Source organism: Chenopodium quinoa, unplaced genomic scaffold, assembly GCF_001683475.1.
Source record: "Chenopodium quinoa cultivar QQ74 unplaced genomic scaffold, ASM168347v1, whole genome shotgun sequence".
NCBI lineage: Eukaryota > Viridiplantae > Streptophyta > Magnoliopsida > Caryophyllales > Amaranthaceae > Chenopodium > Chenopodium quinoa.
This window is the reverse complement of record NW_018742733.1, coordinates 3151804-3177331: the sequence shown is the minus strand read 5'-3', so window position 1 is coordinate 3177331 and position 25528 is coordinate 3151804. Positions and strand designations below refer to the sequence as shown.

The window sequence follows — 25528 nt, the reverse complement described above, 5'->3', positions numbered from 1 at the left end:
TGGTACATATAGGCGAAAAAGACACTAAGCTCTATGGGTTTACCTTATGAGAAAATGCATGCTTGCCCTAATGATTGTGTATTGTATCATAATCAATATGAATCGTTAGAGAGTTGCCCAATTTGTAAAGCCTCACGGTATAAGAAAGGGGATCGGAGAGTACCTGCCAAAACATTATGGTATTTTCCAATAGTACCAAGGTTTAAGAGGTTATTTTCAAAAGAAGAAGATGCAAATAAGTTAACCTGGCATTTTGATGGTCGAGTAGACGATGGAATGCTTAGACACTCGGCTGACTCTCCGCAGTGGAGGTTTATTGATGCAAAATACCCCAAATTTGTGCATGAAAAACGTAATTTACGCCTTGCATTGTCTACAGATGGTTTCAATCCATTTGGTTCCATGAGTAGTACGTATAGTACTTGGCCCGTTATGTTGGTGACCTACAATTTACCCCCATCATTATGCATGAAGAGAAGGTATATGTTCCTTTCGTTGCTAATTTCAGGGCCAAAACAGCCGGGAAATGACATTGATGTGTACTTGGCACCTCTTATTGACGATTTGATTATGCTTTGGGAAGAAGGTGTGGAAGTGTTTGATGCACATCGCAATGAGAAGTTTAATCTGAAAGCAATGCTATTTTGCAGCATTCAAGATTTTCCGGCTTATGGAAATCTTTTGGGTTATACTGTGAAAGGGGAAACAGCTTGTCCTATTGGTATGGAGGATGGCAAAGGACAGTGGTTAAAGGAATCTGGAAAGCATGTTTATCCGGTTCATCGTCAATTTTTGCCGTCTGATCATCCATATCGAAGGAGAAAAAATGCGTTTGATGGGACACAAGAATTCAAAGGGCGACCAAAAGTCATGTTAGGTGAAGAGGTCTTCGAAAAGGTGAAGGACATTGAAATTACTTTTGGAAAGAAACACAGATCCATTCTTTCTAAGAAGGGTTTCAAAAAGTGTTCATGTTTTTGGCAACTGTCCTATTGGAAATTTCACTTTGTGAGACATTCACTTGATGTTATGCATATTGAGGAGAATGTGTGTGATAGCTTGATTGGTACATTACTCAATATCCCCGGTAAGACCAAGGATGGTAAAAAATCTAGAGATGATTTGAAGCATATGGGGATTAGAGATGAATTGCATGCTGTTACGAATGAGAAAGGTCGAGCATACTTGCCTCCTGCTGCTTACACATTGTCCAGAAAAGAAAAAATCGAGTTTTGTGAAAGCTTGGCTGGAGTAAAAGTGCCCGAAGGTTATTCTTCGGATATTCGTAGCCTTGTGAACATGGAAACTTTGAAACTTGTAGGCCTTAAGTCTCATGATTTCCATGTTTTAATGCAGCACTTGTTACCTGTAGCAATTCGTTCGATTCTGCCTAAAAATGTTCGTTATGCTATTATTAGACTTTGCGGATTTTTTCATGCGATTTATAGCAAAGTGATTGATCCAAGAGAGTTGACTGCATTAGAGGATGAAATTGTTGAAATTTTGTGTCAATTAGAGATGTTTTTTCCTCCATCATTTTTTGATATCATGATCCATTTACTGATTCACTTGGTTAGAGAGATAAGATATTGTGGTCCAATTCACATGAGAAATCAATGGTGTTTTGAAAGGAAAATGAGAACCTATAAGGGATATGTGAAGAACGCTTTTCATCCTGAAGGTTGTATTGCCGAACGACTATTTTACGAAGAAGTTCTTGCTTATTCCAATGACTATGTGCTAAATGCAATACGGATAGGGCTTCCTGTATCTCGTCATAGTGGTAGAATGGATGGTGAGGGGACCATAGGTCAAAAATTACGTGACCTATCCTATGTTGATTGGCATAAGGCTCATTTATACATTCTTCATAATGAGGATGAAGTTATGCCGTATGTTGAGAAACACATGAGCTTCTTGAGGAAAAGCAACAGGAGAGAAAATGAGAAGTCATTAGCTGCTGAACATAGTAGGTCATTTATTAGTTGGTTGAAGGATTATGTAATGAAGGAGCTCATAGATTCTTCGACTCCATTTTCTGATCGACTAAAGACTTTGGCATTTGGACCCGATTTTAGTGCAACTTATTATTCTGCATATGTTATTAGCGGTTCACATTTTACACAAGGTTTCAAGATGAACTTAGTACTATGCTGAATAGTGGGGTTACTTTAGAGGCTGAAGCTATGAATTTTGCTAGTGCTAAAGACAAGAATCCTGTGTGTGGTATGATGAACTATTATGGGGTCATCGAAGAGATTTGTGAGGTGCATTACTCTAGTTTTTCGATACCTGTTTTTAAATGTCAATGGGTTGACAATAACAATGGGGTTGAACATGATAGGTTCGGGCTTACATTGGTGAATTTGAATAAAGTTGGTCACAAAGAAGATCCTTTCATACTAGCAAGTCAGGCAAGACAAGTCTTTTATATGACCGACCCATCGAACAAGAGAATGTCAGCAGTTATAGCACCAAAGCCCCGACATATTTTTGATGATTATGGTGAAGATAGTGTGTTGGATGATGGTTATGTTAGGAGAAAGGAGCAAGTACACATTGAGGTTGATGTTACAGATGATATTTCAATATATGTTAGAGATGACCACAATGAAGGCATGTGGGTTGACAAAGAAAAAAAGGGGGAAAAGCGAAAGCGTGGACATAATAAGTCCTTATGTATTTGAGGTGTGTTTCACTTACTAGGTGGTAACATTAATTTTCAAGTCTTACTTTGTTTGTGCAACTTGATTTATAAATGTTTCCTTGTCAAAATCATTTCTCATTGCCATCTCTATATTAATGTTTAATTCACGTTATGGTTTTTATAGCATTTTATTTAGTTTTACTAACCAAATTGTTTTTTTCTTTTTATCTTTTCAATAGTTGATGGCTCGGAAAAGAAAGCGAGTGCGTGAAACCGAAAATTCTGACAACAACGAATGCGAGGAAGAAAGAGGTCGCACGGTGCTTAGAATGGTTGGGAAAGCTATCCAGGCTGGCTCCAAAATCCCTTTACAATGGCATCCAACCAAAAGAATCCCTATTGGGAGTCATAGAAGTCATTTTTCCACCTATATTGGTGTAGTTGTGCGTGAAAGAGTAAGTATCACCTATAACAAGTGGTTAGATGTTCCACAAGCAGTCCTAGATCATTTGTATGACAATATCTCGGTAAGTAAACTGAGTTCATATGTTACATAATAAAAAAAAAAGTTTAGGGTTATATATATGTATGTCTAACATATGACATTATATGAATGTAGAGGGGGTTTGATGTCCTTGAAGGTCGCAAAAGATGGATACTAAATCGAGCTTCTGATCGATGGAGAGCTTTCAAGACTAGACTAAGACTTAGGTGGTTGTATCTCAAAGATGGATCAATTAACAGTACACCACCTTTGAAATATCCTTTTATAACTCCGGATGATTGGGGGGCATTCATCACAGCTTGTAGTTCTAATGACTTCAAGGTGTCAGTTCATCATTATGGCATTACCTTTTTTTTTTTTTTTTTTTGTATGCCTTTATAAATTTAATGTTTGTGTAAAATAACTTTGAATGTGTACTTAATTGCAGAAATTGAGTGAAAGTAATCGTGAAAGGTCTAAAAAGAAGACCTCAAAATATCGAGGTGGGAGACTTGGCTATCAATATTTTGAAGAAGAAATTGTAAGTATATGATGCTACTGTCCTAATAAACTGAGTTCATATTCTACTGTCCTGTACGTCTGCTACTCTCCTGTTCTTTTTTTTATTATTATTATGCTACTGTCCTGTTCTTTTATTTTTATTATGCTACTGTCCTAGTAAACTGAGTTCATATGCTACTGTCCTGTTCTTCTACCACAATTAGCCGTTGTTTGTGTTGGTGTTGAGGGGTTGTCCTGCTGCTGTTGTGTTTTGTTTTTGCCTCCTGCTGTACACGAAAATGATTGGGGGTGGGTGCATTGCACTAAGTGATTTGTACCATAAGTGATTTGTTTGTGTTTTGTTTTTGCCTCCTGCTGTGCACGAAAGTGATTGCTGTTGTGTGTTTTGTCCTGCTGCACTAAGTGTTTTGTTTGTGTTTTGTTTTTGGTCTTCATTTCACTGTAAAGAGGTGTAACTACTAAAGATTAAAGAGCCAAAGCATACTAGGTGGAGTAGTGGTAGACTAACACTGTTGGTGATACTGTAGGGATATTGCTCAACAAATGCAATCTTGAGATGAGTTGGCATTCCACTTAAAAAAAGTCAGCTTAAAAATTATTCTTTTTGTTGCTTTAGCTTGGTGGAAACAGAATACTTATTATGTTAGATATAAGAAGAGAACAATCTAACTAGAAAGATTGTTTGAATGCCTTCGAGGTTGGTATAATGTATGGATCAAATATTGTTGCGGTGTAGATACAGTTGTTGCATGTAAATTGGCTGCTGCTTTCATCCGAAATGATGAAATGTATGTATGATTTTACATAACGTGTTCTGAAAGAAAGCGCAAGCTTTTTTTTCTTGAGTTTTTGCATATTATGCGTGATTTGATTGCAGTTTCTTGCTTGACCAAATATATCATGTCGCTGCTGCTTGCTTTACTTTGGCAGCTGTTTGTTTCCTTGTGGTAAAGATGCAAACATTAGCTTGTTCCCTAATAGCTTATTGAATATTATAGTACATGAGCCATTTTTTGAATGATTAGAACCTTAACCTCGAATTGATTCTGCTCTGCTGGTTTCCTGGCATCTGCTTGGGACTAGAGCAGCTTGTAAGCATGTTATAGCTTTGAGTGATTACTGGTTCATAGTAAGCAAAGTTGGTGTGTTTCAGAGGCTAAAACAGCTGCTTAATCATATATTTATAACTGGATAATGAACCTGGTAGATGTTCACACCACTGGACTCTGATACAAACTAAAAAATCTAGATGAGGGGAGGGGTGTCAGAATTATTGAATGTTTAAGGAATTCTTGTAATTATAGTGGAGTAAAAAACTCTGTTCTTGTTGAGTTGATAGTATCATCTGTCACACTCAGATTTAATTGGTTTGTTAATGTTTTCTATCTACTAAAGCATAGATAAAATTTACAGTTCTAGTTACTAGTCTTACCATCAAAAGCTGAGATGGATGATGACCACATGACCTGATTCAGGAGAATGAAAATTTGTCCTCTAAGGTTAGAAGATGGGATAAATGTTGAGTGCTGAAAAGTAGCTACATTTTCAGTTTTGTAGATTAATTGATGTGCTCCATGGCTTCTACCTCCCCAACTTTTACTCCCTCTTCCTCATCTGAACTCCCAGCAGCCACCCCATCACTCTACCTAATACTAATTTTCGCTGCCCTAACAGAAACCATGACCCCCACACATATTTAAGCACCACCCACAAACACCCCACACATATTTAAGCACCACCCACAAACACCAAGAAAAAATGAAAATTTAGCAGAAGAAAAAGAAGGAAAATACCTCAATTGGATTAAATTTCCAAACTGAGAGGCCCAACTTTAAACGGTTTTAAATATGAATGACAATGGAGTAATAATTATTACTTGTTTTCTGTTAGCTTGTCCAAATGTGATCTAAGTCATGGACTAGCCATTGCTGATTGGTTGGAAAAATATCCTTAGAGCCAAGAACGCATAGTATCTTTAATTAAATTTCAGTTATTACAACTTATTGTAATATTGTTTTTGTTGTTGTTGTTGTTGTTGTTTAGTGATTAAAAAAAGTAAGAACAAATCTGTAATCTGATTTCCTAGTTCTTGTAGTATTGAAATGACTTCTCTGACACTATTGGCTAAAGTCGTAGTTATACTGATTTTAGTGTGCTAATATCATTATATTGTTTGCAGGTTCTGATCTAGTTTATGACAGTACCTTTTTCAAAGTAGTTTAATTTATGATTTTGTATTTTCACAATGTAGGAGAAAGATCTTGAAAAGCAAGGAATACATGTCTCAAACGTGCCTCGACATTTGACTTGGATTAAAGCTCATTCTTACGTCAAGAATGGAGTTCTGACCGTTGACAATCCTGTTGATAAATAAATCCATGATGCAATAGTAAGTTGGCAACAATCTGATGCAATTTCTTGGTGTTTTGGTAAACACCTGCATGTAATATAATTTCCTTTTCGGTTAAAAATAGACACTAACCCTTTATGATCTTGGCCTCGTTTTACAGATTAGATTGGAGGCCCAAGTACAAAAAGGTGAAATAGTTGCTACAGGTCGAGATGATATATTGTCAAGAGCTTTAAACAAACCAGAGCATGGAGGTTCTGTTAGGGCTGTTGGATCAAGAATAACTAACAAGGAGTACTTTGGATACAACAAACCAACCGCACCTAGCGAATTACATGCTAGAATGAATGTGATGAACTCAAGGATGGCAACAATGAGCAAGCAGCAAAACTTTATAATTTCCTTCATGATTTCATGTTTAACCCAAGAGCAATTAGGAGCATTCATGGATGGTGGTTCTCAGCAAGGTGTTTTTGGTGGCGATCTAGCAAATTCAGGAGGGCTGCTTGGTGGGGAGGCAGCAGGTTCGGGTGGTTTCCTTGGTGCTTTTGGGAACCATTTTGGTTCTGGTGACATGAGTGGTTCTAGTAGCCAAGGGGCAGCTGGAAATGGGTTGGATGCTGCTCATTTAGACAACTCATTTGGAAATGGTGTCCTTCTTACACAACTCTTGATGGGAGTTATGGAAAGGCATGACGTTGAAGGGCATCACTTTGGACAAGATTCACATGTGGATAAATCTCACAAACAAGCCTATACTGAGCAAAGAATTGCGACAAACTTAGAACCTCAGTACACAAAAAGCCCAATCGTGGTCCATCCTCAACTTCAGAACCTCGAGACAGCGGCAGAGGCAGAGGCATACCATGTTCCTTGGCCTGAGGTGAACCATATGAATGCAGTTGAGCATACTCCAATTCCCCCACCTCAAAGTCAAGTTGTGAATACCAACAACAACTATACATTTCCCGAGGTAATCTGCTTGAATTATGGGCTTTGTTTTCAAGTCTCATATAATGCGAAGGTCATTTAAGCGAGATTTCATGTTTGATATCTGGTTGAGCCTATTGTTTTCAGGGATGGAGTGATTGCCTCTTGGCAATTGAGGGAAGCGACAAAGAGCTACAGATTGTTGCTAACGGAAAAGTTTACATAGAAAACAACACGGAAGTTCTTGGTAATCATACCATATCGTTGTCACATGGTCATCGTCGAGTAACCATTACAGAAGATTTAATGCCTTATGCTCCCTTCCCATGTCCCAACGATGAATTGATCTTTGTTTGTCAAGCTAAGAAGGCTTTCACAGCTTGGCCAAATCATTTGATACTCCCCCTACAGGTAAAGGAGCAAATATACATTCTTTTGCTACTATGTTGTTGCTACTGCTTCTGCATTCTGCATTCTAATGAACATGTATGGTTTATTTTACACATCCTCGGTTCATGGCTTCATTGTATATGCATCCTCGATAGTACTTGTTATCTCCAAGTATAGAAACATTGATCCACACAAATTAAGAAATGCATGTGCTTGTTATCTTATGGGGAATATTCTACAAAGACACAATATCATCTGCTGGCTTTTGCTTCCTCATCATTTCTGCATTATTTGGTTTTACATTTGAATTTTTCCAGCTTATTATGAAATTAAATTACCATTTGGCCATGGGGACTAAAAGGTGGTGGATATAGAGATTTCTGAGGCCCTCTGAATAGCGTCTGTAAAATATACTTAAATGCCATAGTTAATTCAGTCCGTGTTGATAATAATGACACCAGAACCTGGAGTTTTAAGATTACACAATTTAACAATTGATCTTCCATTACATCATGTGTGAGAAACATAAATTTAACAGTGTTTATAAAAAGGAATGGATTCACATGAAGTGAACACATAGTCACACTGTTTACAACACTAGTATAACATGATAATAAATATTAGAAAAGCAGATGTAATGGACTGTTACATCAGATACAAACATGTCAGATTACAAAACGATCATCACAGCATTATAATAGCAACCCACACGCAGGCTCTTTGATCTGTACACAATATTAGAGGTAAAATTGCATCTGCCCTCATGTTAGTTCTCTGAATGAACACAGGATCAGCTGAATCCAACTTGCTATATGTGATTTTTCTTTGTTTTGTCTGGTCTTTGCATTCAGCTACTTCTTAGCTTCGAGACTCGAGATTCTTATGTGGTTTTTGTCTTCCCTTTTAGATTCATGTGCAAGCTTTCTTCTTCTAAAGCTTACATGCGTGTTGTTTTTGTGTGAAACCATATTATTAAGGCGGACAAGCAACTAGATAAGGAGTTGAATATGACCACACCATCCCCACGATCAACATCCTCCCAAGCATCAACCACTCGTACCTATGTTGTTACCGACAAGGATCGTGAGAAGGTAACATCTACTTGGATGCGTGTTATGAGAAAAAAAAGCTATGGGAATGCAAAAGAAGGGTGGTACCATCTCCATAACTATCCCGGAAAGCGTGTTTCTTAACGAAAATGGGTTGGATGTTTCACTTGACTTTGAAGACTTGCTTGATTGGTGTTTCCAAAGGGAGGTCGAAGAATCGCAAATGAAGGTCTTCATGAAGTAAGTTTCCATATAATATAGGTTCTAATTTTAATATTGTTTTTTTTTTGGCCCACTAACTAATATTCATATGACTTTTCATGGGACAAGGCACCTAAAAGAACGTTGTCAAAAAGAAGGTGTCTCAGGAATGTATGGGTTCTGTGACTGTAATGTTCTTTCACCATTGACACCGACAACGGATGAGCAAGTTCGATCTGACTACTTAGCCCATGTTTTTGGAACCAATAAGGGGAAAAATGTTAATCAATTATTCTTTGCTCCTTATAATGACAAGTTTAGTTTCTTTTTATTTTTTTTTTATAGATCTGAGTTATGTTAAATCCTCAAATTTTAATTAATCCCATTACTATGTATTTATTTTACAATATATCTAGTTTGCATTGGACGTTAGCGGGGATTAGTCCATGGAATGAGTTGGTGTATTGGTTAGATCCACTTGGAGCAGAAAACGAAATCAACTCATTTGCACAAAAAATCATCAATGAGTATGTACTACTAAAATATTCACTTGGTTAACTTCTTGTGTTTTTCTTATTGTCTAATCAAAATTAATGCAACTGTGCCATCTTGAAATGATTTTGTAGGGGAATAGTTAAATTCAGCATGAAGCATCGAAAAGATATCAAGAAAATAAAAAAGAATCCAAAAATAGGGTGGAAGCAACCACGTGTAAGTCATTATTATTTTTAGCATATTTCATACCTAGTAGTGTAAAATCAAATCCAAAACTGTGTTAATGGTTATTTTTTTGTATCAGTGTCCTCTACAATCTGCATACACAAAGCAATGTGGTTTCTTTGTATGTCGCTATATGCTGGACATTATACAGAACAGGGTATTATGGATTTCTGAGCAGGTATATTCAACATACATGTCATTTAAACTTGGTATTTTATTTATGCATGCATATGTTAACCCCTCTGTCTGCCCCCCCTCTTGCATTTCCTTTGGTATTGAAGATTACTCCCATCTTGATAATTGGATTGTGTTCATCAATTAAAATTTCACTAGGCATGATAGTCTCAAAGTTGAGAACTTGAATTGCTTGCTTTATTGATGGCCTGTGATTGTAGTCAGGATAGGCACACCACTGCCATAAAGATCAGTGGCTTAAGCTTTTGATCAGTGGCTAAATTCCATGTGATTAAGCTTTTGATCAGTGGCTAAATGAAGCTTACCATTGCCATAAAGATCCCACACCCACTGTACTAATCCCTTTCCTTGGTGTGTTCCTGCCATAAACAAGTAGGAATTCACCTTTATCATGGCACCAACCTATAAGCTGCACCAGGTTCCTACACCTTAGCCTGTTAATAATTTTAACCTTGGTACTATACTCTTTTTTCCCCTGTCTACCGCCCCTAGAGAATTTTTTCACCGCGATTAGCATATACAATTCAATAAGATAGCCCTTGTAAACGCCTCCAAATCCTCCTTCACCCAACTTTCGTTCATTAGAGAAATTTTGTGTGGCTGATTCAAGCTCAACGTATGAAAACCTTCTCTGTCCAGCACCCCTCTCGAGTTCCTCATTGAATGAGGTATCCTCTGTATATACATTCAAAATTTTAGCTTGCAGAACAGTAGAACTAGTTAAATCAGATGAAAGGAAACATAATTGAGTAGAGTTCAGAACTCTTTGTTATCAATGACCTTTCTAGCATCCATCTGCAGCTCCAAAAATATTTTCAGCTGTTTTAATTTTGGACTGAGAAATTTGTTTGTTGATAATATGCTAATAGCTATGTATTCTGGATTTAAGTAAGAAAGCAGGAAAAGTAGCTCTTTAGCTCAATTGTAAATGGATGTAATCTAATTTGTTGTTATTTCATAACTTTTATGTAATTATATATCTTTCTTTACTCATTTAGTAATGGCATATGTTGTAGATTTTTCCCAAAGATCCTTGCACATATTCTTCAGAAGAAATTGACGAGATTAGACACTTATGGATTCAATATGTTCTTGATCATGAGGAGCCGGAAGAACCTTAGTGATTGGTGATTACAACATGATACTGTTAGTCTTGATACTTGAAAAATCTCTACATTTTGTATTTTGATACATAGGCAATTAGCTATTACTGTGTACATATATTAGTACTGTGTTGGATATATATAGTTTGATGCATATATATATAGGAAATTCAAGTTTATAACAGGGATAAACTTGAGTTGTTTATCTCAGGGTATAAAAGTAATTTTCTTCCAGTAAGTAAGGGGTATTGTGGGGCAGTACTATCTGTTTAGGGTGGTTGTGGGGACACATGTAAATCTAACCATGGTTAGTTGAATTCAATTGCTCAATTCGTAATCGACTTAAATTATTTTCGGCAAACGCATTGAATGAGCTTCGAAATAGAATTGTATCAGTTCCTCTCTGCTGTTATAGATAGATGTTGGGTTTGTTCAAGCGTTGATTGAATCCGATCGCTGCGTTGTGCATTCACATGAGTATCAGCGGGCAAGTTGTCATTGATGGAGAATTGTGGTGAAAAGGTTTGCAATTCTTTGATCCTAGTACTGTTAGTTGGAAGTTTTTGATTGCGAATTGAAGGTGATGAATGCTAATTTGTAGTTATGTAATTTCTTTATTTATTTATTTGTTATATCTGTTTAATTTATTTGAAATGTAATTGTGATTTGTCTTGTTTTCTGCTTTGAGGTCAAAATACAATTGCGATTTTTTCAATGAATTTTGCTTTGTGGTTGAAATTCAATGGTGAGAGTTCAACTTCCTCTTTTCTGGAAAGGTTGAATTTGATTTCGGTTTTTAATTTTGAACAACGCTCGACCTGATGATTGTATGTGTGGGGATTGCGAATTGAAGGTGTTGGATGCTAATTTGAAGATATGTAATTTATATAGTATATCTGTTTATTTTGTTTGAAATGTAATTGTGATTTGTCTAGTTTTCTGCTTTGAGGTCAAAATACAATTGCGATTTTTTCAATGACTTGTGCTTTGTGGTTGAAATTCAATGGTGAGAGTTCAACTTCCTCTTTTCTGGAAAGGTTGAATTTGATTTTGGTTTTTAATTTTGAACAACGCTCAATCTGGTGATTGTATGTGTGGGGAATTCTGAACAACTCAATCCATTGTCTTGAAGAACGCCTTTGTTTTGTAGGCCCAGGGTTCTAAGGTGTTAGGGAATGACCATCGGTACCGAAAAGATCAATTAGTTCTGGGATTGTTCCAGGTATATGTCGTTGTGATATGATTATTTATGAATATTACGAGCTATGAATTATTTAACAAAGACAGTGGTGTGTTCCATTGTAGGATAATGAATTGTCTGTGGGTGGCAGTGTGAAAAAAAATCAGGTTGTGCTGTCTGAACGTAGGAGAAGGTGTAATCGGGTAATGTTAGTTTTCGTGTTGTTTATTTTTGAATTTGTTGTAGTTCTTTTGGCTAAATCAAATTATTTTGGTTATTTTTCCAGCCCCCTAACCTTACTTGTCGAATTGATACCTTTGGTAGAATACTTCGGAGGTTTGATCATAGGCGGTGTCGTTGGGTTAAAGAGATGGGGTTTAGTGGATTGTTGAGTGTTCCTGGTGACTTGCAACTTCTTAGGCAGATTTGTTATTGGTTGATGTCGCGCATTGATCCTGTCTCTAGGAAACTAATTGGATGTGATGGGAAAGACTTCTTTTTTTCGAAGAATCAGGAGCAATGGGTCCTTGGTATACCGAATGGTGGTCTCCCTATTCCTAGCTACAAAACTATGAATTATGTTGAGAGGGCTAAGGTTGATGAAATACTATGCAAGTATGGTAAGTCGTTACAAAGCAAATCTTCGAGGGATTGTGATCGTGTCTATTACTCTAAGAGTATCGCTGTTGATTCTAAGATTATGGATTTGGTAGAGGGTGTTTGGCTAGATGATCAGGAAGAAGAATTTAAGACTCTTTTCCTCCTATTAGCTCTTGATTTGGTGTTGTGTCCCACGCAGTCCCCTCGATTAGCAGTGGACCTGATTCCGGCCCTTACTTGTGCCATGAAATGTGCAAGCTATGATTGGTGTGGTCTTGTGATCGATTTTTTTATGGAATCGGTCTCTAGCTTTGCATGTCGCTTTTATGGTTCAGGTTATGCGGTTGGATGCGGTGGATGTTCTATATTTGTCGTGGTAGGTACTACTTGCATTACATGGTTGAGTTTGCTTATTATATATATCTCCTTGCTTAACCATATTTTTGTGTGTAGCTATTCTATTTGGATAGGTTGAACAGGAACCCTGTAGATTGGGGTGTGTCTCCTCGTATTAAGGTTTGGACTATGAAGCTAATCCGCAGTGCTTGTAGAGCTGATCGAACAACCCTGAACGGTGATTATGGGAAATTGGGGGTAAAGTGCTACATGCTTTTATGCTATCCGGTATTCTGAAGTTAGCTCCTGTATTTAGTTGTTATTGTTGGTACCATTTGGCAGATGTTAGATGTTGCGTATGGTGAGCATCACCCTAGGTGTGCCAGAGACATTGAAGCCCCTGGACCAATTGAACAGGGTGCTTGTCTGTCATCTGTTAGTGTACGAAAGAGAAGGCGAGCTACGACTGATAAAACTCCTTTTATGCGAAAGCGTGAGAAGGCAAAATCTGCGGTATTGGCAGAACTCATTCGATTGTTTAATTGAATATTTTGTCTATCTGTAACTGAAAAGATTAATTGCCTATATGTGTGCATGCATGCAGGGTGAGGTTGGTGAAAGTCTCCTTTGCGTAGGTTCTTTTTTATGCCCTCGATTCAAATCAATCGTAGGGCGGATGCGCGATATTGATGCAGTAATTGATCGTTGTGAAATCACTGTGTTCTTTCCGAACTCTTTAAAGTGGGTTGTTTTCATCACATCATCCCAGAGTGTCTTTGAGACCTTCAGCTGTGTTCAATTCACTGAGTCAGTGCGAGGCAATCATTTTGCAGTCACGGATGCATTCAATCCCTTCCGTCCCTTCCGCATTCCTCTTTAATGTGGTAATCATCGTGCTCTATTCCTTGTTTTGTATGTATTTTATTGGCACATTCCAATACACTTTTATGAGGTGATGATAGGTATTTCGTTGTTTGTTGTAGCTCGGACAATTCCCCTCTCTGGTCAGATTGCTTCAATCCTACGTATGTGGAGGCCATGGTGGGTCATATTGGACGATAAGGCAAATAAGTAGCAGCCCATTAAGACGTAAGTAACTTGTGAGGGTAATTTGATGAAATTAATTAAGACTCCATTATTGCTTGTAGTTGGTTGTTGTATTTATTTTTTCAAAAAACGTGGGTTTTGATAATGTTAAAGTAATAAGGATTTGATTTTATATTAATCTACTTCGTCAATAGGATGAGTGTATTGAAGTGGGCCTCGTATGTTGGGCTACTAAATTTATTCATACCTGTTAGAAGTTCTTAATATGCAGTATTTTGTTACTTCGTCAATAGGATGAGTGTATTCAAGTGTGGGCATAGTCCATTATGGGCCTACCCATATGGGCTACATATACGAATTTAGTTTTTTCATTAACATTAGTAGAAGACCTTTTTACATAATAAGGCCACACAGCTACTAGCCCAACATAACAAGGCCACATCTACTAGCCCAAGATAACAAGGCCACATCTACTAGCCCATAACTGTTACTACACAACTAAAAGGCCAGAACTACTAGCCCAGAATTATTACTACACAACTGCTAGCTCATATTTAAGCACACACTTTCCATGTTGTTGTATTTTGACTTTCACTAATTCTTTCGAAGCGGAAGGTTTTATTGAATGATATTATCACAAAACCACCTTGTACACCAATCCTTGATCTGCCATATATCCTATGAGTGCTAACCTTTTGACAGATAACCCGAGCCATGTGTAGTGAAACACGGGTTTCTGCCAACACAATCACATCTGGCAGTTGCATCTCCAACAATAGGAGTAGACTTGGCAAGAAACTATCACGAGCCATATCCCTACAATTCCATACAACAAATGTTGCTTTAGCGTTAGATGGTCCCGTACTTGTCTCTGCTACGTTTAAATCCAAACATATTTTTCTACCGTCCAACACATTCTTAGAAAGCCAAGTAGACTCCATCCCAATGAGTGTTAGTTGTGTACCACAGTCAGTCGTAAGCATCTTTAATGTGTTACTATAATTGTTTGTAACTAAAGAATGTTTACCTGGGTTCAAGCAACAACTTTCAATTTCATTTGGAAATTCAGAGGGAGGGTCTACCAATTCCTTGATACACCTTGGGATTAAGTGTTGCACACAAATGCCTTCCACACAGCCCTGCTCCTGAATAATTTTACGGATAACAGTCTTCATAGCGGCAGGTAAGAGAGCCAAATCAGAGAGGTCTGGCAAGTGTGCTGGGTACACTTTGTTGTTTGGCGTTATGATGACCAAGTCGTTTTGTGGATTATTTCCACTTGTAATCCAGCCGCGAACTTTGTTGGCATCAACAACCTTCTGATCCAGGGTTCCATCTGGATTTATAAGAGGGCTTCTAATTGCAGCAATAAGGCCCTTACCAAGGTTAGCAGAACCTATGACCGGATGAGATATATGTGATGTTGGCTGTAATTGGTCGGTCTTCAAGAAGATAATTTGATTTGGTCTCAATCTTTTATTGGACATCAGAGTGCTATAATTATTTAATACTTACCTCATAAGTTTCCTATTACAGGGTGAAATTGTGGATGCATGTATTTTAATTGGATATTCCTCATCTCCCATGGCTTTTTTTTTATGGAAGTTTTCAAGTGTTCTAGCTTAACTTGTATGGGTCGCAGGGTATCTTTTTATATGGGTATCTTATATATGAAAAAGGCGGGTAATATTTAACAATTTTACCGCCAAAAGTTTCAATGTCTGCCTTCTTAAGTATTTATTATCTTAACTTAGAACCGTGGCCCACTTGGAGTAAGAGAAGACAAATAAAATATATCTGAGAATGAAAATATCAAGGCAGTAAAATATATTTGAGTTTGCAATTACAAGGCATTAAACGTTTTTTTTTATCTTATTAAAAATTATAACACTTAATAAGATTACCTGTAACTATTTCTTTGACAGAAAACCAACTAGCCACATAATAGACTTGTGTAAGATTACTAACACTAAGCAGTAGATGCGTCCGAAAACAGAAGAGAGTTAGATACACTTTTATGTTGTTGTTCAGATACGTGCAACACTTCATATGGTAACCAGCCGCGGTGGCTGGGGAAAAAGCTTATAACTTGGCTGCACACAACAACAGACAATTAATAACACTGCCAAATATCTCAATTATATACAATCAAACGTGTAATTTTTTTAAACTAAGATTTTGTTTAATAAGAACTCAGACATCAGAACTATTACCAGCGCCGTTAATGATAGGAGTGTTCCGTACATAGTTGATTTCCTGTGTGTGAAATATGGCTCAACCCTGTTATCCCAAGCTAAAAATACACCGCCCAGGTCACAGTCTGCTCCGAAGCACTCAACTCTGTAATTACCAGCCATTTTTTCCTTCACTCTGTTGACCCAATTACCGGCTGTCCTAGCCTCGGTTATCATAATGATCATAGGCTTAAAACTTTTGTGTAGTCGCCTAAAATTTTCTTCAAACGAAGGTCTATGCACGCACCTAGCATTCCACATAGCTACGACAGCCCCTTTAGGAAATTTCTTCATGTTACAATATGTATCTGATATCTCCGAACTTACATTGACTTTGTAATATCGCGATTTGCCTACACCCGTTATGTGAGCGTCTACTTCCAAGGTAAGAACCGTTAAGTTGTTCTTGATCTCCATGACATGGACACCATGTTTATTTGCTTCTAAGAATATTTCCCGAGTTTGAACAGGGAATGTAAACACCGGTAACTCTTGTGGGTTTATCATAATTTTCATATCAAAGATAGGTACGAGTTCCCTAGGGATATATTCGGGTATTTCTAGGCATCGACGCGTACAGAACCATCTCATGAACACCACTGCACCCTTATGCATGTACGCCTCTGTATCGGATATGTTGGGCATGTAAGCCGGTCTTACATCGTTTGGCCCGACTCTCATAGCCTTGAATGGGAAAACATATCTTGGGCCGCCTTCATTGGAACTGCACAACGTAACGTGGAGTTTATTCACATCCATGCTGTTAGCATCATTAACGTCTATTCCGGACTCATGGTAATAATATTCAACCTCGTTGAATTTCAATTCAGCCACAGAAGTTGGATAGACTGTTTTAAAGTATGTGGTTGGTTGATTGGGGTGAAAAGAAATACGGTTTGTGTTCGTGTTAAACAACTGAATGCCAGTAATTTGGCCGTGTATAGAAGATGGGTACTTACTCATGTCCACACTTGAAGAGGGGAAAGAAAATGGTACAGCAGGAATATATAGGATTATGTAGTGGATTTAGCAGGAATATATAGGATTATGTAGTGGATTTAGCAGGAATATATAGGATTATGTAGTGGATTTAGCAGGAATATGTAGTGGATTGTAAACAAATATCGAGCAAATGTTTTAATCCAGCAAAAGTTAGGGCTGGTTTCACGTAAAGATAAAGTATGTGAAGTTCAATCAACAACTGTTGATTGCAGTGATGCTTTCAGTCCATAGACAGAATCAAATATTTGTCAACCATCATCAAGTACAATTTATATTCAAGTAGCTAATATTTTACCAAAAGTAACTAACTGGTGAGCAAATGGGTCATAGAACAAATGAAAAGTTAATATCACCGTCTCCAACCAATAACGAGTTCATATGATTTTGGATTGTAATTAATATTTCATAATATAGTATATTAATTCACTAATTTGATAGGACTTTATATCATTTGATAGCACAATTGAATATGTAATTAAAGCACTTATTTTTTTTTTTTTTTGAAATTATCTGCACACAGCCTATCAATAGATTATTGATTGACTTGTTAAGGAATTATATCATTTTAAAGTACAGTGATCACAACGCACAGGAATTAATTTGGAAATTAAAATACACAATGCATATTATTTAACAGTGTTAAACATATTACTTAACATCAACCATAATATAAAAGAGTTCAAGGAACTCTGCATACCGAGTTACCGACAACGGAATTAATTATACATAACACATTACTTAATAGTCTCATACACTAAAAACACAAATAAGATAAGTAGTTATAGGACAAACTGCATAGATTTAGTACAAGTCACTAGCCATTCATTGCCACACATCACAGTCCTCCATCCACCGCAGACTGATAACTCCTTCGCATACATCTAGCCTTTAAGCTTCCTCTACCTTAGAAGCCTCATCCTCTCCCTTAGCATTCCCTCCCTTTGGATCCTGACCAGCCTGCATATTAATAAGTTGAATATGAGTTTAATTGAACTTGGTAAATTAAATTATGATTTCATATAATTAAAATTCAAACATGAGAGAAAACTTGCCTTAATAGATGCCATGACACGGAGTGGACATGTAGGGGTTGTTGATAACATAATCTCCTTGTCAAACGAACGCTTTTCATCCCACATCACAATGGAGCCACCCATGAGACTTACACTCTCATCCATGGACCACTCTAAAGGATCTCCTAACTCAGTCATTAAATTATTGAAGTTTTTTTCGGTCACTCGGACCTCAGTAACAATGACAACAACAGGGTTGTGGATAGACAATAGCCTAGCAAAGTTATTTTCAAAATAAGGCCTTGTGACACCACGAGCATTCCACACTACAAATGTGCTACCTAATTCAAAATTAACCTCTCCTTCAGTCACTTCAGGCATTAGTTGGACCTGAGCGTATCGATCATAAACACACTCAGCCCTGCCTGTTGCGACAGATAAGTCTAGTGTTGTGAAAGGGTTGAAGAGGTAAAAAATTGCAAGCCCATCAGTGTAACAACCTAGTTCAACTTTCAGTTTTTTATCACGAAGACAATAAACAGGGCCATTAAAATCAAGGACTGGCACAGGGTCAACAATTTCACTTAAGAAGTTTGGGATTATTTTTGAAACACCTTTGTACTCGAAGTTAAAACCATGCAATTTTAAAAACACTTCATCCAGGTTAACTCTACCTACTATGTCAAACAAATTTGGTAAATGGATAGGTTTTTTGATACCTGATGGGGAAACCATGACCATGGTGGCCAGTCTCTCTTCCCATGGACTTTCTGGCGATCGAACAATGTCACGTAAGACACCATCTGTCAAACGCAGAAGCAGCCCATTCTCCTTCTCCACATAGTAATTGTACGAGTTAAAATCAATCTCAGTGGTGGTGTTCCAGTTAGGCTCCCAAAAAGTCATTTCGTCGGTGGTATTGGCGAGGTAGCAGCCAGAGGGGAAAGTTGGGTTGTTAGGATCGAAACAGGCCATGCTTAATTAAGCTGAGTTTGTTTGAATTTTTTTTTTTTTATTTAATGGACAGCTTAAGGCTTTAGTTCAGGAGGACGAAATGTGAGTCTTGCTATATTTCTTGTGGGGCTATTTATAAAGGGGATTTATTTATTCTTTTTTTTTGTTTTTCGAGTAGTGGGCTATGTCAAAAAAACTTGGTAAATGTCAAAACCCGAACACGTATTGGGTCGGGTGGGTTTACATCTTCACTTAGATTTGTCAAAATTGAATTAGAATATGGGTTTACATCAATCTTCAACATCAGATAGGTCTATTATGGGTCGGTATGTGATTGGATGGGTTAAGTCCTCATTTAAATTTTATCGTACAACACGTATTGTTTAGGTTTTTGACCGGATTATGGTTGGAGCGGACCACTTGAATTTCGATATTGACTCCATTCTCATACCAAATCAGTTGACTGAATTGAAAGAGTTATTTAGGCTATTAAATCAATCTTCGTAATGAATCCTGCTCGAACGATGAACTCATGAGATAGAGTAGATTTAGGGATTACTCACATACAGTGAACACTACTTTTTAACAACTGACTACACTTAATTAGTCTCTTAGAACTAAACTGAATTCTAACGTATATGGGTTGGTTTATGATGTTGAACTAACAAACCAGGTCCTTTTCATATTTACTTAATATTAGTTCATTTCTCTGCCGTTGAAATCTATTTACTCCATTTCAGTACAGTTCGAATCAGTTCAGTTCAACTCAGTAACTGGGAACAGGCCCTTACTTCTTCATATAGTTGACACGTGTAATACCATGACACATATAGTTGACACGTGTTCATGTTTATCAGCTTTTGAGCATCTCCCTTTATGAAAAACGATGCTTTCAATAAAACCGATAATATTATGAAAATGCAGCAAAGTGTTAATTTTATTAATTTGATAATTTAGGGTATAATCTCTAATTTGCTCCTCTGATTCGATCTCCACTTTGACTTTTACGTAATTCACAAATTGACTTGATTCTTGAACGAGGGCCGCCGAGGCTTGATCTCGATCAAAGATTTAAAACGTCATTAAATGACCCCGAGATGTATTCTCTAAAACTCAAGGCTTTTTGACACCGTGACCCAAAACCTCCAAAATTTCTCAAAATACGTGGATATTAGCTTTCAATTTTAAATTTATTTGAATTTTTTTTCACTAGTGAATAAAAATTGCCGAAATTTTTACCATCCAATTTTGCACCATCTAATTTGGGTGGGTTGAACTATCCAATTTGGGTGGGTTGAACTATCCAATTTGCCTTTAAAAGGCCAATTTACCGGTTTACAATTTGCACCGATTTCATTAACTCAAGCCTAACACGAACATTTATGATAACATATTTGCATTAAAAAAAACATTTATGACAACAAATAATTATCATAAATGGTTCCAAACGGAATTATATGACCCTGAGATGTATCCCCTAAAATTTAAAGGCTTTTCGACACCGGACCTCGAAACCTGCAAAGTTTCTCAAAAACGTGGATCTTAGCCTTCAATTTTGGAATTTTTTGACTTTTTTCGCCCGAAAATAATTATTTTCGAAATGTTTACAATGGTCCCTAATACCCTTCGGGATTCCATTTGGTGGGAGAAACCATCCACTTTGTCTTTAAACGGCAAATTGTAACAAAATTGTAACAAAATGCCCTAGGATAGACTTCATGTTGGTCGGAGGCTTACGCGCTGGTGAATTCAGTGAATACTTGGCGAAATTGTTGTTGAAAAAACACAAATATGTCTGCAGCTCCTCTTAACATGTACGTTGCTTCCTGAAGACGGAGGTCTGTACGCGTTTTTGGTTATGGCGGCTCAATTATTGAGAGAATATTATTCTTCACATTATTTACACCCTTTGTACATATATATACTTCTAGGAATCAATCCCTAGAATGATCTGACCTAGTGACTCAGCATATCAAGCTGTACTACATGACAAAGAGCATTACAGGACAAAATACAACTAATACACTACTAGGACAGCGGCTCATACTATATAATTAGGCAATAATCTTCATTATTTCGAAACAATATAACGAAGGCACTGAATTATGGTACCGTGATTGGATGGTCCTTAAGAGCACAAATACTCTCCTGAATGGTCGGCGATGTGAATTTAACATCTCGAGTGTAGGGTTAGTGGATTAGTACATCGAGCCTTTCCTTCTAAACACTTCCCAACCGTTCCATTAGTTGTTCCTGATATGTTGTATTTGTTGTCCTTGACCCCTTCAATGAATTTCCCTCGATCAATTGTATTAATTGACCTTGCTCTATTATATTAGTTTTCCGTGCTTTCTTGTGTTAATTTCAGTCGATCTATTGTGCTTGTTGTAACGTGACTAATTGTATTAGTTGTCCGTGATCTATTGTATTAGTTTCCCTTGATGTGTTGAATTAATTTAATTTAGCTTTACTTATTGTATTAGTTCTTCCAGTAGTTGTTCCTTAAGTAGTGTATTAGTTCTTCCATTAGTTGATCGCTTAATGTAATAGTTCCCTTTGGGCGACTACAACTCCCCAAAATTTAAGTACACAAGTTATGTAATGTGCTTGTAGATCTATTATTTTACTAAGAGCACTCTCACTCATGGTCAAAAATATGCCCATGAGGAGAAATTCAAGGTAAAAAACCAAAAACATGTATCCCCCTCATTGGGGAAAAAAATAAATGCCCATGAGAAAAATCAGAAATGCCCAAAAGGTCATGGTGCAGCCCACTAATTAAATCTAATACAATTAGTAATGCTACAGTAACTGGTGCAGCCGACTAATTAAATCTAATAATAGCTATTTTGACCAATTTAACGTATTTAAAAACAAAAAAAAATTATCAATGTTCATAATTTATTTTTATCTATAAGTAGACACCCATTTTGTTATATTTTTGTGCACTTCGAAAAAATAACAATTTTCTACTTATTTGTTATTATTAAAAATTTTACTTTGGTTGTGGGTTTATTTTAGCCCATGAGTGTGTGAGGACTTGTATTTAAAAAAAACGCCCATGGAAAAAAGTGGACTAGAGGAGTTACAAAGTGGGCAGACAGAGAATGACATTTTATTTTTTTGACCATAAGTGAGAGTGGTCTAACATTCACGGTGTCTAGAGAAGTCAAAGGTTGACCCGATGATCATAATCCAACCACCAATGTGTTCGGCGAAAATTACCCGAACCCGAACATTAATCGACACCAAATATATTATTCGTGACCTAGAGATGAACCTTTCTACCAATAACCCGGACATACAACTATGTTTAGATCATACGCCATAATTACATCTAAGACATTTAAATTGATTACTTACCTTGTAAAAATGTGATTATAGGAAATCCTTAATTAAGGTTTTGATTATACCAACAAATCAAAATATTGGTCAACGGTTCCTCTTTTGAATTTGACCAATGCTTCAAACAACATCGTTTTATGTAAAATGGTAACAACTATTAATTTAAATCGAATCGAAAAACTACTGCACACATTCAATTGTTTCCCAACGAATTCAATTACAAAGTAATGTTACATTGGATACCAATTCAATCGTTCAACCAAAAAAGAAACTAAGTTTGCAATGGACAGAAGAAAGTAAGACTAAGTCCAACTTGATTTTTATTATTTAAATATATATTAGGTACGGAGAAGGACCAAAAAATTTAAAAAATAAACCAATAAGCAAAGAACATTAATTACGATACAGACTGTATACTTCAAATGTATTCAATCAGCAAAGAAGCAGCACGCTACCTTAGCTGTGCAAAGTAGTATATGTACTACACTCTAGCATGTTGCTTATAGGGGTTGTTTTTTCATTTCCAAGAATGAGTACATAATTGATTATAAAGGATAATTCCTAATGCATCCATAAACTTGTCTTCAAGTGTTATGGGAACACCCCTCATCAGTTTATTAAAGATTGATTACTAATTGTGACAATGGGACCACGTATCTATAGCGACAAATAACGCATTTCAGAATGTTTTACTTGAGTGCTTAATTGATTAGGATAATATACTAAGTGTACTTTCTAAGGAGGAAATTAATAAAAAATTATTACAACAAACCTTAAGTACACCCAATTTGCCTCTATTGATTAAATTCGATTATTTATTTTGAATTTAATGTAAAGCGAGTAAACAATTATCCGCATTGTAACAAATCTTAAATTTACTTTTTAGTTATCCAAATAGGGTTACTAATATTAAAGTTGTTACTAACAAATCTTAAATTCACTTTTTAGTTATCCAATGTAAAGCGGTTTTGAACCGAAAGGGTCACTAATATTAAAACCGAGAGCGTTTTCAAACTCGTTTGTGGATACCCCAGGTTTTACCAATACCAATCAGTTAATTGTTTCAAACCTGAAACCATTCTCAAGCCCAATCGCATGGGCATCGAATCAAACAATTAGGTGAAAGGCAGCTGAACCGCCAACATTTCTAAACGGAACGTAACCCGAGTTATGCAATATATATTATTGGGGCCAATTGGGTACAAAACGCATATCCAAATACATTTAAAGTTGAACTCATTTCGTAATTCCCTATCACTGTAACTCACGTTTCTGAAAATATTGTTGGTAAATAAATCACATATATGAAAATAATTAATTAGTAATAAGTCACATGTACGAAAATATAAATAATTAATTAACTTGAAATAATTAAAAAATACACGGCCTTGTAGTATTGTGCCTTGTCTTCAAAAGGGTGGTGCACATACGTAAATAATGTTTGTTACTTCTAAAAAATTAGCAAAAAAAAAAAAAAAGGAATAAAAGGCCAATCAATAAAGGACACGTTACATATTTAATTGAGAATAGAAGCTCTCCCCCTTCTCAAATCCCAATTGAGAATATATATACAGTCAGTAACAATAAAGTTATTATTACAAAAACCCCCTATTCACAAAATCATTAAAATGGCTTCCTCAGAGTATAGTAGTGTGCTTCCCCGTAAGCATAGCAATAGAAACTCCACTAACCACCACAATGAGCGTCTAAAACCAAACCGTAGTAAGAAAACCAAAAATAACGTCGTAGTAAACTCAATTTCCAAAATCAAATACTACCGTGCTGAGATTCCAGTTGAAAAAATTGCTAGGAGATTGTCTAAAAAAATGGGGTATGTACGTACCTCCTCCAAGGGCTGCACATGAAAGTGCGGTTGTGGAGTTGCCAACAAGCCAGGTCACATGTCTACTGAGTTAGTTTTCACTATAATAGTGAAAAGTGACTCGGTTGGAGACATTGGGGTTAAGTACAACATAAGGGAGAGTCAGACTTTCGAAGCCGTGTACGAAGATTACGCTGTTAGGGTTGACTACAAGAACAAGGCGGATCTTAAAATTAAGAAGCATAATGTTCCAATCCCTCCTTGTTGCACACCAAATACAGCTGGTGTTGTTGATAATGATGTACTCATAGTGTATGGGAAGGTCTGAATTTGGTTATACCTCTATTTTAATTGCAGTCTTGGTTATGTTATCTGGAATGTCATATAAAATCACCTTGTCTTAACTTGTAATTGTTCTCAAATTCAATACTACTACTCCTAAATGTTTACAGGCCCCCGAAGACAACATGAATGTGAGGCGGAAGCTTTTCTGGGTGAGGGATGTCATGACTACTCCGCGGAAGAAGATGGTGTCCGCAAAGCTAGTAACTCCTCTTCGCAGGCGGTACATCATGTGGGGGGCAACAATCAATGAAGACAGGGCTAAGATGGTGGTCATGTACGAGAACGAGGTCCTTACAAGCATTCAGACGGTGGAACAAGCGAAGATCAAGAACAAATACGAGGTGTTTGCCCTTCCTGTGTCGGTAGTTAACGAAGACTTCTAAGTAACATAGCCAACCCCTTTTGTGTTAGTGGTTCCCTTTTGATGTTGTGTCATTGCCGATTTTACACATGCCACTACACAATAGACATGTTTTGTGCAACAGCTGCCTTGCGTTTATTTCGTAAATTAAGTCACACCTTATTTTGGTGAATGATTAGGCATATATGTAGTAAAGTATGATTATGATTAGGCATAAATGTAGTATGTAATTATGACTAGTAATGGTAATCACAACGTTTATTAAGTTTATTAAAGCCATGTGAATTTACTTTGTGATTGGATGTTACTTATAATCCATGTTAGAATCAGGTAATAATCAGTTTTACACTTGAATGTTACCTATACGTGCAATAACTCTGGCTTGTGGCCCATTTCTTTAGACTCTCTGATATGGCCCAATGTTACATACTATGGTCATATAGTGTTCGATAATAAATGGCCCACATATGTTTAAACTCTTTGATAGGGTCCTTATGTTACATACTTTGGTCATATAGTGTTGCTAATTATTTAATATACTTATATTAAAAAAATAAGTAATTTTAAATCTTTCTTAATTACCATGACTAGTGTACCTAAGCAAGAGGCCTGATAGTACTTAATTACCATGACTAGTGTACCTAAGCAAGAGGCCTGATAGTACCTAAGCAAGGGCCATTTCCTGTTTAATTATATGG

At 36.7% G+C, this 25528-nt stretch overlaps 6 protein-coding genes across 7 annotated transcripts; 5 read left to right on the top strand and 1 right to left on the bottom strand.

Annotated features, from left to right (window-relative positions):
* The first annotated feature begins 33 nt into the window (after positions 1–33).
* Positions 34–2157, top strand: LOC110723633. The gene has a single exon (XM_021902977.1). It carries the CDS (start codon positions 34–36, stop codon positions 2155–2157), a length of 2124 nt encoding a protein of 707 aa, XP_021758669.1.
* A 741-nt stretch (positions 2158–2898) lies between these two features.
* On the top strand, positions 2899–8285 carry LOC110723631. Its single transcript, XM_021902976.1, has 7 exons — positions 2899–3174; positions 3267–3473; positions 3580–3672; positions 5905–6042; positions 6164–6976; positions 7081–7344; positions 8175–8285. Exons 5-7 carry the CDS (start codon positions 6347–6349, stop codon positions 8283–8285), a joined length of 1005 nt encoding a protein of 334 aa, XP_021758668.1. The 5' UTR covers positions 2899–3174; positions 3267–3473; positions 3580–3672; positions 5905–6042; positions 6164–6346.
* Positions 8286–8304: 19 nt separating this feature from the next.
* Positions 8305–10831, top strand: LOC110723875. Its single transcript, XM_021903270.1, has 5 exons — positions 8305–8612; positions 8703–9100; positions 9200–9284; positions 9373–9471; positions 10505–10831. Exons 2-5 carry the CDS (start codon positions 8928–8930, stop codon positions 10607–10609), a joined length of 462 nt encoding a protein of 153 aa, XP_021758962.1. The 5' UTR covers positions 8305–8612; positions 8703–8927; the 3' UTR covers positions 10610–10831.
* A 21-nt stretch (positions 10832–10852) lies between these two features.
* Positions 10853–13932, top strand: LOC110723872. Of its 2 annotated transcripts, XM_021903268.1 has the most exons (8): positions 10853–11113; positions 11742–11813; positions 11897–11974; positions 12058–12747; positions 12825–12965; positions 13050–13220; positions 13312–13591; positions 13691–13932. In XM_021903268.1, exons 1-7 carry the CDS (start codon positions 11093–11095, stop codon positions 13585–13587), a joined length of 1449 nt encoding a protein of 482 aa, XP_021758960.1. In that variant the 5' UTR covers positions 10853–11092; the 3' UTR covers positions 13588–13591; positions 13691–13932. The 2 variants fall into 2 exon arrangements, with proteins under 2 accessions (XP_021758960.1, XP_021758961.1); XM_021903269.1 differs by lacking the exons at positions 10853–11113; positions 11742–11813 and having other exon boundaries at positions 12096–12747.
* Positions 13933–17655: 3723 nt separating this feature from the next.
* On the bottom strand, positions 17656–19044 carry LOC110723585. Its single transcript, XM_021902933.1, has 2 exons — positions 18043–19044; positions 17656–17947 (listed from the first exon to the last, which is right to left on the bottom strand). Exons 1-2 carry the CDS (start codon positions 18976–18978, stop codon positions 17879–17881), a joined length of 1005 nt encoding a protein of 334 aa, XP_021758625.1. The 5' UTR covers positions 18979–19044; the 3' UTR covers positions 17656–17878.
* Positions 19045–23498: 4454 nt separating this feature from the next.
* LOC110723584 lies at positions 23499–25069 on the top strand. The gene is made up of 2 exons (XM_021902932.1): positions 23499–24446; positions 24577–25069. The coding sequence occupies exons 1-2, from the start codon at positions 24204–24206 to the stop codon at positions 24850–24852; spliced, it is 519 nt and encodes a 172-aa protein (XP_021758624.1). The 5' UTR covers positions 23499–24203; the 3' UTR covers positions 24853–25069.
* Positions 25070–25528: the final 459 nt, after the last annotated feature.